We start from the raw sequence: 19,279 nt of genomic DNA, 5'->3' as shown, positions 1-19,279 counted from the left end.
ATTTTGTCTGTAACATCAGTCTGATCATGGTCCAGCTTCAGCATGAACTTTGCTTTAAGATCTGCAATAAAATAATACACTTTAATGACATTTCTGGGTTTCAGTATTAGGAATTTTAAAAAGGTTAAGGTCACTTTTTCTTCCACAGTGCACAGCTCTTGAGAGAGGCATTATAGACCTGAACATTGCATCCAGACTGGGTTATGGCTGCAACTTGTTATTTTAGAGTCTTGCAGTAAATCTAAATTTCTTTTATACTGAGTAGAGACAAGAGTAGAATACTTGGCAAAAACTACAGTACATGGTGGTCTTGTTAAATACTTCTAAAAAATACTTACATTAGCTCAGTAACACAGAATGAATTAATGATAATTACTAGTGAAAATGTGAATTTGTAGAGTTCAAAAATTTCTATAGGTTTCACATATCTTGGAAAAACAAATCCTGTGATCATCTAACCACGCGTCTTCCATGAGAAGCACGTACTCCCCTTCCAGCAAAGTCACAAATGGGTTCCACATCTCTGCTATGCAAACAGAGGAGTCTATTGAGAAGCCATTTTAAGTTCTCCAGTCCTCGCTACAATATTTACACCAGTGTCAGGTCTCTCAACCATCTTATCCCACTGTGGGATAAGGATGTAGCAGAGTGTGGTGGTGCAATTCTAACCCCCACACACTCTCTACTTGCTGTGCTGCTCGGTGCTTGGTGTGATTCCAACCCTCTTCTGGGTCATACCAAATCTGAGGAGGTAAAGACTACTAATGGTCGGGAACCAGAGGGTTAAGGCACCCCTTTGACGAGTCTGGCTCCTGCTCTCCTTTGAAGTGGTTATAACAGTCCATCACCTCCTGACAGCTTGGTACATCTATACCCGGGATGAGGTTGAAGGAAAACAATAACAGGATTGCACATCCATCAAGCTCTTGTGTACCTGGTGAGAACACCAGAACACCTCATTGCCCAAGCTAGGCTGGAGTGATAAGTATCTGACAAAGACAATTATCTTGGACCCTATAAATTTCAACCCCAAGTGAGACCCTTTGAGCTCTCCTGGACTGCAGGGGCCTGTGACCAGCATCTCCCCTGAGCTGGGATGCTTCTCAGGTATCAACTCCTCGAGGTACCATCTGCTGTTAGAGCTGACAGGAGGCCAGGGCGAAGTCGATCCCCTCAAGTCTCAATTATCGCCCACTGAGGAATGCCGATGCATTGTATTTACTCTAAACTCGAGAAAAGGGAAATTTTAACTTTGAGCTAGCTTCTCTTTCACCCGCCTCTCTACCTAAAACTGTGTTTAGGTATACAGTTATTTTCACGGGTGCAGGTACATACATATTTCACTGGATCCAAATACTTCTGTCTGTGTGTTTGTACATCTTGTGTTTATGAATATACATATATATATTGATTTAGGATACTTTATAGTAAATTAGTGTGAATCTTGTCATCTTCGAATCTGTAGTTAAGTCGCTATTTTAATTATAACATATTTTACTGAATTATTTTGTAAATCTTTAAATTGGTTAATGATTAAGTGCTGCTAGTCATTAATAAATCTTGATTTGCTGCTAAAACCATTACCGTGTTAATACTTTCATCCGCAACACAGAATTCCTTGTTTCAGGGGACATTCTTATGTCTCCTCTTCCCTTCTTACAGCTTTGTTGACACCATTAACCAGTTCTGTTGAACTGTAGAAACCAAACGGTAAACAACTGGACAGCAAAAGTCTTTTGTGATATCTGGATGAAGGAAATTAAGGCATCTGACAAACATTTATCTTGGTAAATTTTGAATATCTGTATTCAATCTCTAAACCTCACATGCCTCATGAAAAAAGAAGGCACTCATTAAGAAGTGAGTCTAAATGGAGTTTTAAATATTCTGATACTGAATGACCAGAGCACCAGTAAGTGTGTATATACATATATGCAGAAGCTTTACTGAACACTTCAATACACTGAATAAACAATCATTCTTAGAAACCCAACTTTTTTAATATTGTGGCATTGATCAGGAATAATATAAGTTTCACAGTGTATAGCCATCATAAATACGTTGAAATTCTGATCACAAAGAACATGGAAAAACTGCCAGCTCAGAACTTCCACAACTTCCAACCTAGTCACGTGCTGCAATTAAGCAGACTAAAACCAAATTAGTATAATGGTCTTTCATATAAGATACAGACATTAATGACAGTCTGTTATACCATGTCACATACAGTACAGAACATGGTATTCAGACCCAATATAATGCATTTTTATAAAGACAGCTTGTAAAGTTGAATTTGTGAGAGATGAACTTAAATACAATAGGATAATACTTCCTTGGTAGTAGATTTACTATTGTAATTAAAGTGACAATGACTTATCAGAGTCAATTTTTACCAGGATACATTTATTATTCTTACAACATCCCAAAATAAACAAAATATGGAATATAATGCCAAACACTGCCTGTGGAGACCATGTAGTTCTATTCTGTAGGATAAACTGCATGAGTAACTTTTTGGTTTGGAGGAGAAGCAAGTTGCCCATTTATAAATAGTTACATTCTCAGACGATACTGGCACATCATAATTTTTCCTTTGCCTACAAAATGATGTTAAATTATAAACACAGTAAATTATGTTTCTGAATGGATGAAAGGAATACCGAACTATTTAAACTACTGAAATTTCTGTATTAAGTGGGAAAAAAAAAATCAAAATTTAAATAGAAATATATAAACACTGCTTCTACTTGCTAAAAAATTCATATACAAATATATATATATATTCCAGGTGTGGGTTTGGAAAACAGGGCAGGAACTGATTATGCTTTTGTTAGGCAAATCTGCATTATGAAAAGAAGCAATGGTCATTTAAATGTACTGCATAAACAAGAAAATTACTTTTAGCATTTGACTTGTGGCTTGTAACAGTATGTATCTTCAAAGCTAAATATCAAGTTCATCTGCCTTTAAAAACATTAAATTAGTTAAATTTCCAAGTAGTAAATACTTTGTTAAGTAGGAAACAGTTGAATTTTAGTTACTTTAGGTTCTACTTTAATTATCCCATGGATAAGGAAATGCTATTGACATATCTAAAGACAGCCAAGCTATCAACTGAACCACAGCACTATGCAAATATAGCTGTAGCCCTTCTAGAACTACTGTAGGACCAGAGCACTATAGCCACTCCTGGCACCCCAGTTAAGTTCCCAGGACAAAAGTCAGCCCCGTTAACACGTGGCTTGAGTTGCCTACCATCAAGTTTCCCTCATTAAAACAGCTTTCACAGGGTCAACAAGGAATGAGGAAAGTTAGCTCTGACTTGGTGCCAGGCCTGAACTGCCCCTGACCCAAACAAGGCCCATTTGAGCTGCCCTCTGGCCATTTATTTGGGCTAACATCACCACATGACTTCAGAGCAGCACAGCCCTTCAGAAGGCTCCACAGTGGTCAGACAGTAAGCACAGGTAAGGCTCAACCTACTCCTGCAGAGCTATGCAGGTGTCTCCACCATGCTTTTGAGTGCTATGCCTTGTAGGAGCATTAATTAGGTGGGTACATACATGGTGCAAGCATACGCACAATGAAGACAGCTTGAGCTGAGGAATAGTTTTGGCAAAAATCCACAGAGCTAGCTTGAGTTCAAGTCAGTACCCCGGCAAGCGAGGGCTGCACATCCTGGAACAGTTCTGAGCAAGGCCCATGCTGATACCAAACTGTTTCTTGATCTGCTTGGACATAAACTCAGTCATTATTTGCAACTACTGAACAAAGTCATGCCAGTGCTTCTAGACTCCCATATGCACGTGACTCCAAATATGTCAGTGGCCTATCCCAGACAGCAGTGAACAGACTAGAAACACTTTCGAGAAAGCGGCTTAACACGTTAAGAATAAAATGACCCCAAATTACTTAAATATTTTTGTAGTAGAAAACATAAAACTCATTATGAAAGGAGATCTGGTATATTACTTTTACAGCAATAGAATACATAATTTATAAGATGCTGCTGTCAGGTGACAGAGAAACTCTGAACTACTGCCATCTCTACAGTTGCTGATCAGCAATTTCATTACATACTACTCTCCAAACCAGAAGACCTAATCTTAGAAATTAACCTCAAATCACAATTAGAGACTAACAGTTCACGATTGGATGACCTCTTCTCTGTTGCAACCTCGATAACCTTCCTTTCCTTGTGGTCAGGCAGTTCTGGTCTGGTAGTTCCTTACTCTTGTTTACTCAGCTCTTCTCAGGGTACACCCTCTTCTCTTAAGGGTACACGGTTATCTGCTCAAGGTCAATACCAAACTTACATTCTGATCCCTCGGACCAGCCGAGGTCTCCCATACCTGGATGGACTTCAGACACACGCTGCACTTTGTCTCCACACCTGTCTCTGCTTCCTTTTGCTCCTGACTGGGCTCCCCAGATGGACCCTGGACCTGGCTCATAGCTTTGCCATGTCTGGAACTGTCAATGGACCCCATTACCATCACCGAGCTTTCCTTAGGTATAGATGCTGAGCGGGACAACCAGATGATCAGGCCCAGTCAGCATGGGTTTATGAAAGGCAGGTCCTGCTTCACAAACCTGATCTCCTTCTACGACAGGGCCACCTGCTTATTGGATGAGGGAAAGGCTGTGGATGTTGTTTACCTTGACTTCAGTAAGGCCTTTGACACCGTTTCCCACAGCATTCTCCTGGTGAAACTGGCTGCTCGAGGCTTGGATGGGCACACGCTTTGCTGGGTAAAAAACTGGCTGGATGGCCGGGCCCAAAGAGTTGTGGTGAATGGAGTTAAATCCAGTTGGCAGCCGGTCACGAGTGGTGTCCCCCAGGGCTCGGTTTTGGGGCCACTCCTCTTTAATATCTTTATTGATGATCTAGACGAGGGGATCGAGTGCACCCTCAGTAAGTTTGCAGACGACACCAAGTTGGGTGGGAGTGTTGATCTGCTCGAGGGTAGGGAGGCTCTGCAGAGAGACCTGGCCAGGCTGGAGCGATGGGCCGAGGCCAACTGGAGGAGTTTCACTAAGGCCAAATGCCGGGTGCTGCACTTGGGCCACAACAACCCCCAGCAGCGCTACAGGCTTGGGGAGGAGTGGCTGGAGAGCTGCCAGTCAGAGAGGGACCTGGGGGGGTTGATCGCCAGCCGGCTGAACATGAGCCAGTAGTGTGCCCAGGTGGCCAAGAAGGCCAATGGCATCCTGGCTTGCATCAGAAATAGCGTGGCCAGCAGGGACAGGGAAGTGATCTTACCCCTGTACTCGGCACTGGTGAGGCCGCACCTCGATGACTGTGTTCAGTTTTGGGCCCCTCACTACAAAAAGGCCATTGAATGACTCGAGCGTGTCCAGAGAAGGGCAACGAAGCTGGTGCAGGGTCTGGAGCACATGTCGTACGAGGAACGGCTGAGGGAACTGGGGGGGTTTAGTCTGGAGAAGAGGAGGCTGAGGGGAGACCTCATCGCCCTCTACAACTCCCTGAAAGGAGGTTGCAGAGAGCTGGGGATGAGCCTCTTTAACCAAGTAACAAGCAATAGGACAAGAGGGAATGGCCTCAAGTTTCGCCAGGGAAGGTTTAGACTGGATATTAGGAAGTATTTCTTTCCAGAAGGGGTTGTTAGGCATTGGAATGGGCTGCCCAGGGCAGTGGTGGAGTCCCCATCCCTGGAGGTGTTTAAGAGTAGAGTCAACGTAGCGCTGAGGGATATGGTGTAGTTGGGAACTGTCAGTGTTAGGTTAATGGTTGGACTGGATGATCTTCAAGGTCTTTTTCAACCTAGATGATTCTGTGATTCTGGGACTGTTCCCTGGTCAGTGAGGGCACTGTCCCTGCTGGAATCACCCTCAGCTTCCAGCTTACCTTTGCTTCAGGAGCAGCCAGCCCTTGCTGTTCCCTTACACTTTGCTAGTCATTAATTCCTATCAAATTTAGTTTCATCAAGTGCATGAAATATATTTGCACTTGGTTTTCAAGCCTCATTACTTTGCAACCAAAGCAGAGGACTTATTTTTTATGTAGTCTATCTATAATGGCTAATTTTAAATTTTATCTCTTTTTAAAAAGATACTAACCACACAGGTTTTTTGTTGTGGGGACCAGTGTAATTAATTAGCTTCTACAATACACATGTGTCTTGAGGTTAAAACAAATGGTTGGCTGCAATGTAAGCAACCTATGTGTCTCCAATTGAAGTTTTAAAAAAAAAATTATCACATCAAAAATTTAAATGCTATTCTACATGCAAGTGCAAATAACAATTACTTTTTTTTTTTCCTAAACTAGTGCCATGTAGTTTCTTCTAGAGAGTACTGTATAATCATCTGCAATATAGGGATAACTCTTTAAACTGACAAGGGAAAAATTATTGTGTGTTACAAGAGTAATATAATGAAGCTGCCAAGCTACTTAAATGAAGTCTATTTTAAAAGAAAGCTTGACTGCCCTGTTGTTCCATAATGACCTTCATTTTCTTTACATTTACAGCTATTTTATTAATGTAAACACACCTTACAAGCATTTTTGGAGAACTCACATTTGAGAATAAAAATAACCTCATCACCTCCCATATTTATGTGTTCTCTTGTACTCTTAGTTATACACTGACCCTCTCCTCCATTGGTACTATTCTTTACTTTTGCTAGTCTCTTCTCATAGTTTTACTATCTGAGCAGCTATTAGCTCTCTGAAAGGAGACTACTAACCTTGCTATTACTCACTCTTTTCTGAAGTGAAATAAACCCTTAAGGCAAAACTGGCGCTTCAAATACAAACCTTATTCTTGAATTCCAGTTCATACAACAACATTCAGATTATTTGTCTCATTCTCTGGTAGGCACAATCAACAATGACATATGACAAAACATCACTGCTGCAGAATTTCCCCACATACAAATACTCCTTGAATATGTGACAGATCAGCCAAAGCTACTGCATGAAGAGCTCTTTTTTTCCTTAATTTAAAATATAGTGGTTCTATTGAAAGTAGTAAACCACTTTTTTATTGTTAGGTCTTTAGATAGCCACAGAACACATCTATAGTTTTATAATGAAAGATGGTACTTCTGAACATTATTGAGATCAGATGCAATATCCATAAAAATATCTACTTAAAACAACTGAAATATATAGAAAAGATGAAAAATTGAACAGTTATCCTCTGCAACAATTTTTGGTTTGGACTTTAATACAAATGGAATCACTAACATTTAGTAGGTCATTACTTTGTTAGATTGATAGCAAATGACAACATCAGAAGAAGTATATACATATTGAATATACATTCATAAAAGATAGGTCTTCAAATCTTTTATATAAAATACATCAAATCTGATTTTTTAAAAATAATGAATAGAAGTTTTATATGAAATCTTCCATGTTAACACTCCAAGAATAAGCAGCTGCAAGAAGCGTTTGCCCACACACATTCTGGAGCTGCCTATAGTCTGTCTAGTGGAGTCAAAAGTTAATTTACTTCCTCAACATCAGTCACAGGTCAAGGGAAGATTAAGACAGACACAAATTACTGCAGCTAGAAAGTGGCTTGTTAACAAAACAGTACCTAAACATACTGTTATACTGGACAGGATGGAGCAACTGCACTTTGAAACTCAGACAGAAGTACACCATTCATTTCTTAGGAAATATGCATTTTAAAGAAGGTAATGTTAACTGTTCAGCTTGCCTCCTGATAGTTTAACCATATCATTAGAAACAGTAAAGGATGTGATCCTAAGACAGGTTGGAGGTATACTTTGTAACACACTTGGAATCAAATTTTTACCAAAAAAATTAAAAAGCATATAAAAATCCACTGTATTGTCACAAGAATGAAAACATGTACATGAATAAAACACATAAAACAATAAGCTCTTAAGGATTATACGAATTTACTGAAACTGTTTGTATAAAAAGATTTTTTTTTTAAAACTTGGAGTTTTTTAAAACTATTTGTGAGTAGGTTCAAGCTTCCCTGCTAACTATATAAGCCTCTCAGCATTTCAATCTCTTACAACAGACAATGTAATCTACAACAAATAATTTGGTCAACAGGAGTAAAATCAACAGCTACTGGGGAAGCGGGATATCTTTAATTTCTTGTTTTTCTCAGAATACTAAAAGTTTAATTTCAGGTCCTATGGTAACAACAATTAATAAAAAAATTTATTAAAAAAAAGGGGGGGGGGGGGGAACAGACATGGTTCATTTTTAAAGAACCAAAAATACACAAGTGTAAGAACAGATATTTTCCTGCATCACAAAGAATTAAATAAAACATAGTAACTATGAACAAGACTGTATACTACTCCCAGACAGAACTGAGTAGTGACATTGCCTTTGTATCTCCAGAAATTTACCTTATGCCTAATACTGTTTTCAAGCATGCTTAAAGTTCACAGGCTCCTTAAAAAAAAAATTAAAAATTTACAGAAGCAGTCACAAAGTTGAGGATGATTATAAATTATTACCATACTAAGTAGATGATTTGTCTACAGAATAAGTTATACAAAGATGTCAGCAAAAGCAACATTGAAAATTGAGAATGTAGCTAAAAGTTAAAAATACCAACCATATTAATGTAATTAGTGTTTCCATTCTCACCATTCATCAACATGTGCTTATGTATCGGGTCTGGCTGAGCCAGAATTGGTTTTCCCCTGTAGCAGCCCCCATGGTGCTGTGTTTTATGCTGGGAGCTGGCAGGGTGTTGATAGCACCCTGGTGGTGTGGCTACTGCTGAGTGGTGCTTACACAGCACCAAGGCTCTTTCCGACATTTCCCCCCCACAGTGGGACGGGGTGGGCAAGATCTTGGGACACAACCAGGACAGCTGACCCCAACTGACCAAAGGGATATTCCAGACCATCTGACGTCTGCTCAGTATAAAGCTGGGAGAAAGGAGGAAGGGGGGGGGGTCACCCTTGGTCCTCCGAGGCAACCCCTCCGCGTATGGGAGCCCTGCTTCCTGAGAAGGCCCGACATCGCCTGTTCATGGGAAGTAGAGAATAAATCTGTTTGCTTTTTTTTGCTTCCATGCGGGGACCTTTGCTTCGCTTTGCTTATATTAAAACTGCTGTTGTTTTACCCACAAGGGTTGTTTTGTTTTCCTATCTTATTTTCTTTCCCTTCTTTGCCCTATTGAGAAAAAAAAGGGAAAGGGGGGGAAGTGATAGAGGGACTTGGTGGGTACCTGGCATTTAGCCAAGGTCAAACCACCACAGCTTAACAGGCAAGATTTCCCACAGTGCCACAAGGAAGACCTATTACATTGGTCTAATACACTGAGAGCTATATACCGGTCTAATAATTCCTATTGCAGATTTGATCTGCATTTATTTCCTCCCCCAAAAAGAAACACCAGATACCGATTTTGCTCATGTCTAGTTGTGAGTGAAAGGCCAAATCAGCATGTTATTGAGATAGATAGTATCAATTAAATTCTCAAGTTACTTTGGGTTTTGGACCTTAACTTCTGAATCTCACTTGTGCGTTTTGATACTGCCTGTTTTTGTGAAAAACAGCTTTTAATGTGACAGTTCCTATCAGTCAGAACTACAACCCAACCCAACTGTCTTCTGGGCTTTTCCAATCATATATAAATATTTCATCAAGCTGAGATGTGTAGTGGAGTAACACAGTTAATTGAATCATAATGCTCAAACATACATTAAGGCATTATCAAAGTAATTTTTGTAACCCAAAAAGTAATATTTTTCCAGTATAAGTTAAACATGCTAAACAGTATATATTAAACCACATCACTAAAGCAATTTTTATTCTGTTAACATAGGTTTGAAATTCTATCTATTGGCAGCTGGCATTCAAATTCTCTTCTCCATGTATCCATATAGTATTTCATAATCTTTCTATCAATTTCTTAATTTGAAAAATACATTGCTCTCAAACTTGGAGATACCAAATATTTGGTATTAGGAAATACCAACATGAAAGCCCTTTAGGGTTTTATTTTGGTTTGTTTTGAAAACAAAATAAGTGTAATTTTCAAATGCAGTGTCAGAACCTATTTTAAACAATTTGGTCCTTGAAGGAAAATATTATGTCCTTCTGATTTAAGATACTAGTGCCAACAAACCTCACCTCTACCCTCACAGGGCTTTTTGGGGTTTGTTTTGCTTTTTTAATATCTCCACTACTCTTCAAATCTTCAAAGTAGAGAGAAGATTATTAGGTTCTCAGATCAGTCAATTTAGGGGAAAAAAGTTATTCTAGCATGTAATAATGCTTTTTTTAAAAGATATGCCAGACTTTAGGTAAGTAACCTGCAGTTTTGAGCCCACAATGACTAGTTGCCACAGAGATGATAAGAAAAGCTTTCAACTGTTCTAGTGCAGAAGCAAGCACACTGCTTATTTACTAGTTCTCTTTCAATATAGACATACCTTAAACATCTTTCTTCTTTTCTCTATTAAACCTTTTCTTGCTAAAAAGCCTACCATTCCTCCCTCTTTGAGTTTCTAATTCCAAAAGTGAAGGAACCAAATGTAATTAAAATAAGTCAATCCAAGTTATACGCCCAATAATGAGCAGCAATTTAAGAAGCCTCATCAGGAATATTTTGGTGTCATCACCTCCTGCTCTATTTACACTTCTGCAATCACGTTAGAAAAACAGCCATTTCCAGAACAACACATCCCTCCCTTGTCCCCATTCTCAAATTTTGACTCTCCCAACCTCTTTTCCCCTCTTACTTTCATGTCTTTCTACCCATCCTCTTCCTCACATGGACCAATACTGAAATTACCTGAACTTTAAGAAACATTACGGGAATCCCATACAAATTTAAGAACAAGAATGATCTTGATCTTAGCTCACTAGGAGACAAGTTGTGCATTAGAAGGCTAAACTACATGATACATGGTAGTTTTTACTTTTTCATTTTTCTAATCTGCGACAGAATTCTTCACTTTGACAGTAGCATCCTAATGCTCTAATGCTTCATTGCATCCAACATTTTCTTTCTTCCATGGGGCCCTTCCAAAGCTTCCTCTTTCCATTTTAAAGGAAACAGGGAGCACTCCTACACCCTACTTCTCATAATGCCAAACAGGGAAGTCAAAAGCAGGAAATCAAAAATACCATTCTGGTTCACTGGAGCCACTCTGACCTAGTAATAAAGGTGCATATCCACAAACAACATACCAGTCATGAATAAGACAGTATGTTGTTGGCCCATCAGCTCTTACAGGACAGAAGCAAGTAGTGATGGATTAGCAACTTTGAGATCCTACATAAAGTACTGCAAAAGGACCCAAGTCATCCTACTTGTCAGAAATCTCCCCCTCTCTCCCCTCAAAGCATGTGAAACTGATGGGGCAAGAGGGCCTTCCGTCATGAGAGCCAGACACCAGATCATCATCAAAAGACACGTGAAAATAAAAAATAACCACTGATAATGCTTTCAGTCACAGTGAATACGCAAGATTTGTCTGCTATACCCTCTCTTATCCACACAATCATTATTTGAACAGTGTGGACAGAGTCAAAGGGAATGGGTTTTAAATTAATTATACACTTGGATATATGGAACATCTACTTCTCCCAGACTATTGCTTCAGGCTATCTGCAAGATCAGATAAACACTTGCTGCCGCCTGGAGTCTTGTTTTTAATCTTATCCTCATTAAGTGTACAAACTGCAATGTTTTTCATCTTTTTCTCCACTTCCTACGTCCATTTGTCTCTCCACATCTTTCACCTTGAGTGTGCTCCAAACCTTCACATCACCACAATCTTATGACCAAGAAACTCCCTGAAGCTTTATTTTGCGTTTCAGTTTACAGTTGTACTATTATGTTGTAACAGAGTCTGATTCACTGCACTTCTCTGACATGCATTAAAAACAAAATATTCAGGATAAAACTGTAAAATTAAAGTTAAATATATATTTTAAAAGGTCTTTTTCCCCTATGAATAACCAAAATGAAACTATCTATAAACACCACTTATACAGCAAGGACAAGACAGCAAGGCCTCAAAGAACTTTTTTCCCTGGTCTTATCTTGAGGTTTTATTCCAGGTAGTGTCTGCAGATGCAGTTAGCCATTGGAATTAATTTTGATGAAGTTAAATGAAGTTAACTACTTTTTTTATTAAAGAAAACTAGTTTCTGATGTGTCTGAACCTGACAACACACATACATTACCTTGCACAGCATATGAAAATAAGTAGCTGAGATGCACTACAGCTGGATGAAATAATAAATGACTGCTGCAATGTGCTACTTATTACAGACTTGACAAAAATGCCATATTGGCTAGCACTAACTGGCTAAATAGTGCTTCTATTAACCAGACATAACCAGACCTCTGTGCATCTTTTTGTAGCTCTCTGGTCTACCCAGAGCTAGATCTGGGAAGTCTACTAAGCCAGACTTTAAGACATACAACAAAAAAGCCAATACTATTTTGAGGTTAAAAAACCCACAACAACAGTAACACAAAAGAGTAAGCTAGTTATTTTGAAGAAAAATAAACCTTTTTTTTAAATTTTATTAAGCATTTTCACTATTATTGATGAAAGAACAAGATAACAATTGAAACAGGTTTCTTCTGTATTTTAGAAGTCCTTTATTTTCCCACAGAAATAGCTTCCCCTTCTTTTTCTGCAGGGGAAAGCTTGATTATGTTTCCTCATTCTCTTGCACATACAGCATGAACTGAATAACAGGCTTTCTACTACACAAATGTCCATAATTCTGTTTTCATAACCTCAGGTATCCATTTATGATGAACCAGCAAAACATTTGCTATTATACTCAGAGACTTTACAAAAGAAAGAATTACAAGCAGCAGGTAATACATTTTGAAGAACTATCATCTATCACTGAAGAGTGACAACAATCCATTATTGTGAAATGTAGGGACTGTGTGGCCAGGCATTACACCTACACACACAAAATACTCTGCTTCTGCAACAGAAATTAGTATATTTGTATCCTGACTGCAATACCTTGTGAAATAAAGGGACTCTCTGAACCACCAAGTGGTTTTGGAACAAATAGCTGATTCACAGTTCAGTAGAAATTCATTTGAAGTTCTCTTTTCCCAACTCCGCCTACACATATTTTCTAATGCAAGGAGACACTGCAATCTTTCCCAAGATGAAGACATTTAAGAGTCCCTCTTCTGCTTTCTTCCTATTCACATGAAACTTGTGAAGAAATGTAACTGCATTATTTAATTTATACCCTTTAATCAAAGATTGGCTGAAGATAACTGAGGTAAAATTTTAATTAATTAGGTAAGACAGACAAACAAGGTGAATCTTTCTTCCCAAAAAGTTCAAACTCAAAAGAGCATGTTCAACATAATTTCAAGCTCTTGAAACCTTGACAGATCTTACAGCATGAAAGCTTCAGAACTGCTATCTAAGCAACAGAGGCACTTCTACTTTCTGTATCAGCTCAAGCCATCTGCTGATGGTCCATAAGGCTCACCACTAGACAGAAGAACAACAGACTCTGTAACCGCTGCTTCAGTGATTTAAACTAGGCACACAGAACTCCCTGAAGATATCAGAAACATTGCTGCATGTTCTCTTAACTTAAGGCTGAACACTTATTTCCTTGTTGTGTTACCAGTCACCAGTTCAGAACCATCAAACAACTTGGGCATGCATATTTCTGAAGTGCTTAAACATGCACTGATAAATTTAATCTTTGCGTTAGAGGAAGTCATAATATTTGTAAGAATCAAGTATAACTCATGGAAATCAGTATAGAGTCTCTCTTGTGCCTACTGCAAAGTGATCTTAGGAACTCTCTTTTCAAAATCAGAGGGCAGCTATATTCTGTAATTGAAGTTCTGAAAACTGGAGAACTATCAAAAGTTTCATATGCAAAAAAACCACTACAAATAAAACTATTGCTTGAAGGTTTTAACTTTAATCCTACAGTGGTCAAACAATAACCTACATTATTCTCGTAACATAATTTAAGCAAACAACATGAAACTGTAATTTAACAAAGTTGTACCAAACTAGACCAAACCTTACTCTCAATCTGAGTAAACAAAAGCACAGTGCTGAAGCGACAGAAGAATCATTCAAATGCCCTCACAGTTGACAATTCCAGCATCTTCTTCAGTTATCGCCTAAGAACAGTGTTATCTTTTATTGATAGCAATTCTAATGCCTATATTTACTTTAAGACTCATATCTAGCATACAGGTACAGTACATTCTTTCTACAGATTGACAAATACATGGATTACTCCAATAATAAATTAGATAGACAAATACTTTAAATATGCTCTGAATTTGTTGTAACAAAAGTTACTTGCATGAAACTGTATCTGTCAAAATGCTTTCCTGAAAGGAAGTCAGCATCACAGGATCTGTATATCCAGTTGCAAGATATGCTGCAAAACATTGGCTTCTTAAAGTAGTAGGCTTTTGGATAGTTGCTGATCATTATAACTGGAAAACAAGCCTAAGTGGTTTGTATTATAAGACCATTCACAATTCTGTGAGGTAGGGAGGTTCCTTTATCTCCTTTTTTACAAAATGAGATGTTAGATACTGAAGCTAGACATGGGACTTAAATACTACCAAGCTTTGAGGCATCTACCCATCTACTGAAATTTATGATATCGGAAGCAAGAAATACACTTTCTCTCTTGCACCTCTATATAATTTTATAACCTCACTATGAGCTGCAGAAAGACATCCTGAATTTAAATTTTAGAGCCATGAATCCTTTCCTGAAATTATGTATCTTGATTCTCCCTTCCAAGTAGGGAGATTGCAGAGGCTGCTTAACAATATTTTTAGTATAAAACAGTAACTGAAAAGAGGAGAGATAAGTTTCAGTGCCTACTTCATCAAGAAAATAATTCTTTTACAAAAGTTATGCAATGAATTACATCCTTAACTATTCCTTCATGCTTCCAAAACATCTTTTCCTTGTTCCGAGGAAAATTTTATTCTCACTCTTCCAATATACAATGATTGCAAAGGTGTAAAACTTTAAATAAGAGAGACTCATAGTGCTTTTCCCTGCCTCTTCTCCAAGAAACCTACAGATTTATGATCAAGCCATTCTCCTAAGGAATGTGAAACATAAGTTCCAGTCCCCCTCAGGCAAATATCTCCAACTTCCCTCTTATTGAAAATATTGAGGGACACTAATACTTCAGTCTCCCTCTGTGACAGGGAAGGAATCTGGGGCACTATTTAAAATAAGAAATTTCCTGGAAAAAAATGCCAACTTAAGAGTCTCTACCTCACATCTCTATGCTGTTCATTCCCACTCCTACTACATCCTACTATTTGTTCTGGAATAACTGCTTAAGAGGTGGAGTGGTAAAACTTTAAAACAAACAAAATTATTTTTAACCTGAATCAGTTGACTGATCCAATTTACCATATGGCACAGGGAACAGTTGTGTCAACACCACAGAGGACTAAAAGAAGGGCAGAAACAAGCAAACATGAACATTAAGTTTCTGTATTAGCATAGAGTAATTCCTTAACTTCATATTCACAGATTCCAAAGCATTTTTATGAGACTGAGGATTAATTTTCAGCACTGTAAAACAGGTGCCATTTTAAGAGGGAGGAAGCAGCAGTAACCAATGGGACAGAGCATAAAAACTGGGGAAAAAAATAGTACAGCCATAGTCCTTCTTTCTTTGTATATGTGTGTATGTATAGCCTTCTGTGTGCATATTTTTATATAGATATGTATAAAACCCCCACAGATTAAAAAAAAATACTGAAACTACCTTTTATGCATGTTTATATTTAAATATTTAAGTAGCATGGAAAAGCAAACCCTCCAAATCATAGTAAATGCCACTGAACTATATTTTTTCCTCCAGACTAGAAGGGGGTCTTACAAAAATGCAAGTCCTGCAACATGCACAGAAGAGAACACATGCACACATCTTCAATTACAGGTTAAGTCATGTATTGGACTTTCAACACAAGTCTCTGCACTGAAGAAACAAACAACAAAGTGCCACCAAAAATTATAAAGTGATTCCCAGCATTATTTCCAGGAGTAAAGAGCAGAAAGAGCAGCTATATATACCCTGAAAAAAGTAACAGAACTTGGGGAGGGGAAGGAAAGGGAAAGCTACAGGGCACAGAAGAGGGCAAAGGGGAGTAAATCTCTGGGAAGACCGTGGTGGCGCTGGAAGGAACCATCGCCTTCTCCGGCTCCCTGGCCATGGAGCAAACGCTGCCTATTCACGCCGGGGCTCCTCTGCCGTTTCGACCAGCTCCCGGCCTCCGGGCGCCGCAAGAACACCGGGCGGGCGATCACAGCGAGGAAAACAGCAAGGACAGACACGCACAGCCCCAGAGGAAGGCCTGCGCGGCCCCCCCAGCCCAGCGCCCGAGGCGGCCGCGGCGAAGCCCTAGACATAGGTCAAGCTCCTCGGGAGCGCGGCGGACCCCTCGCTGAGGCGGTGCCGGCTAACCGGCCGGCGGAACGCCCGCGGTGCCCGTTACCTGGCCGACGACAGGCGGACCGTAGCAACCCCACTCCCCGCGACAAAGTGCCTCAGAGTCGCTGTCATTGACAGAGAAGCCGCCATGACGCTTACCGCAGCTGCTGGGAGACGGCGGCGTCGCAGGGCCAAACCCCCTCCGCCCAGACAGGAAATGCGAAGTTGAGGGCGGAAAGAGGGAGCAAGAGGAAGCAGGAGGGGTAGGCAGGGAGGGAGATAGGGTGCGATGGAGAGAGGGCTAGGGAAGGGGAGAAGGGAAAGGGTGGGAGGTTGCTGGTCTCCCATCGCCAGCACTGAAGAAGGTCGGGCTTGATGCCCTGAGCCCCTCGGGGGAGCCATGCATGCCATTCAGGGTACAGGTGCCCCTTTTCCCTGGTGCCTACCCCAGCCACACATTCGGCCCAGTAACTGTATCAGTTATCAACCTAATAATGCATGTTATCTCTCACACCAAACCTTCGGTCGCATGCAGATAGATGTAGTAAGAATATCAGCATCTCAGGAAATTCAAGAATTTTTCTCTCTCTCTTCCAAAATCTTTTTTCAGTGTGTGAATAATGGTTAGAGGAGGCGTTCATACCAACTCAGATTTACTTCAGTTAATCTATGCTTGTACCTTTTGTGGTGCTTCAGATAGGAGAAATCTTCTGTCTTTTTCTGGAAGAAGAGGAATATTTTATAGCTCTTCAAAGGCACTAGCTGGGGAGGGTGGTTTGGTGAAGCCAGTTGCCCTTGAGGGCCCAACTGTAAACAGAGGCAAGTTGTTTGAGTCTGTCTACTTTCCATCAGCTGTCAGATCATCATAGCTCAGCTGAAGACCTTTAGGGTAGATTCAGCTTTTAGGATCTTTGTATCTGATGTCTTCTTTCACTGTCAAAGATGGAACCAGAAGTTTGGGCAGCACTGAAGGCCTCCTGTGCTTCACGGGGCTCAGTTCTTTGAACTCCTGCTCTCCCTGCTACCTCTTCTTTTGGTGAAGGGGGGACAGAGGTAGCACACAGCAGCTGGAGTTTGGAGCTGCCATTTTATTAACTGAATCCATCAAAGGAGGGTGCCAAATTCAGGAGCTGCCTTTGGCAGCTGCAGAGATAGGACTGTCTTGTGCTAGATCACAGCGACTGATGGGCTTGCGCTTGTGTGAAAGTGAAGGTACCACTAGTCCCTGGAACCCTTTTGGCCCTGGTCAATTAGTACCGTCCCAAACAATGTCTGAGCGCAGGCTGGGAACTAGCATGGGCCTGGGACTGTTTCTAATAAGCCATGGACGAGGCCATTCTTGGTTTTAGATTGCTTTTTTTGGAGCAGGGGAGGAGAGGAAAGAGTTTAGCTCCATGGATGTGAGCTGTGCCATGTAAGCTGAGCTGCATCAGGGGTACAAAAAGGTTCTTGGACTGTTTATTTACTAATATAAATGTAACCATAGCATTTGTTGCTGAAGTATTATTGTATAGTAGTTACAAACACGAGAGACTATTTCAAGACAAATAACCATAGCTCTCCAGAGACAGCATGTGTGGTAGTTCCAAGTACATTGTTTACTGTGAAATTAATATGCACCAACAGTCCATTGCAGTCTGGTGCCTGAGAAAGGGAGAAAAATACAAATTTTTCTGTTTCCTGCTATTTCCCCAGATTTAGAAATAGACCTATAAGATACTCCTACATAGTTTTAAGTTGGATGTATACTGTTTTATCTGATTGGCTTAAATTCATGTAAATGTATTCACACATATAACACCTTTTTAAATCACTGTGTCTTAGGTTAAACTAATCAATTTGTGTGCATATACACAGTCTTAGAAAATAAAGTGTTAAATGCTGTATTCCCCAAAGTAATTCAATATGTCATTTTTTTTAGGTGACTGCAAAGGAATCATTCTAAGTCCATACTTTCATGAAGGCTTAAACTTTTCATTTATAATTCTGGCTGCAAGATGGTCTTCTGTCACTGATATACTGTGAAACACTGTCCCTCAAGACTGAAACAGTTCGTGTGCCAACACTTACTGGGCTGTATGCTATGCTCACAGTTCCTATTATCTCAATCTATGAGAAAGCTTATTAGCTTAACTATGAAGAGTTAGAGTAATATTTTCTCTTCACGTATGCGAGCTGCACGCATTGCGAGGATTAGAAAGGAAAATTTAAACTTTTACTTTTTTCCTGTAAGAGTAAGGTTGCACAGCTTTACTCCATAGCCAAGCAAATAAATTCTGGTACAATTAATTTCATAGTCTTGAATAAAACGCAGTTAGCAGTGACAAGCAGAATTCTAGAGATATTCCTTAATGTATTGTTGCTTTGAATTACTTTGTTTTATTCTGGGTGGCTGTTTTGCTGATTAAGGATACCAAATAAACTTGGACACCAGAGTGAAAAGAGCAGGCGTATTTTACTGGTGATAACCAAGTAATGTAACAGTGTAATACAGAAAACATGAAGGAAGAAGAAGCAGAACAGTGCACTTAAAGCAACAAACAGGAAAATACAGGGTAATGCATCAAATCATTACTACATGAGAGAGAGAATAGTGATCAAGAAAGATCCATCACCACTTGCATACGTTACCATCATCCAGACCCGCAGGCGCTGGGCAGCCCCGGTTACAGCGAGGATTTGGAGAGCCTGTCCCGGCAAGTGGGAAATCCTACGCGGTGCGTCCACCCGTAGGTGAGGCTTCCGAAGTCGTTGCAAACGGGCCCAGCCTTATATACCAGAGATCGACAAGCCAGAATAGCTGGCACCTTTGTTTTGAGCGGAAAATTTCTGGTTTCATTCTCCTGTTGGATTCCACCCAAAGCC

General features: G+C 39.8%; 1 protein-coding gene across 1 annotated transcript in view; it reads right to left on the bottom strand.

The window, feature by feature from the left end:
* LOC141917640 (NADH dehydrogenase [ubiquinone] iron-sulfur protein 4, mitochondrial-like) overlaps positions 1 to 16,573 on the bottom strand; it is a 103,901-nt gene extending 87,328 nt beyond the window's left edge. Inside the window, exon 1 of the mRNA XM_074810994.1 lies at positions 16,479 to 16,573. Within this exon, the coding sequence (XP_074667095.1) occupies positions 16,479 to 16,564 (86 nt within the window). The 5' untranslated portion in view covers positions 16,565 to 16,573. The remainder of the gene's footprint in view (positions 1 to 16,478) is intronic.
* Between the last annotated feature and the right edge of the window lie 2,706 nt (positions 16,574 to 19,279).

The sequence above is a fragment of the Strix aluco genome, chromosome W (assembly GCF_031877795.1).
Source record: "Strix aluco isolate bStrAlu1 chromosome W, bStrAlu1.hap1, whole genome shotgun sequence".
Classification (NCBI taxonomy): Eukaryota; Metazoa; Chordata; class Aves; order Strigiformes; family Strigidae; genus Strix; species Strix aluco.
The sequence above is the reverse complement of the archived record's forward strand: the minus strand, read 5'-3'. Positions and strand labels throughout refer to the sequence as shown.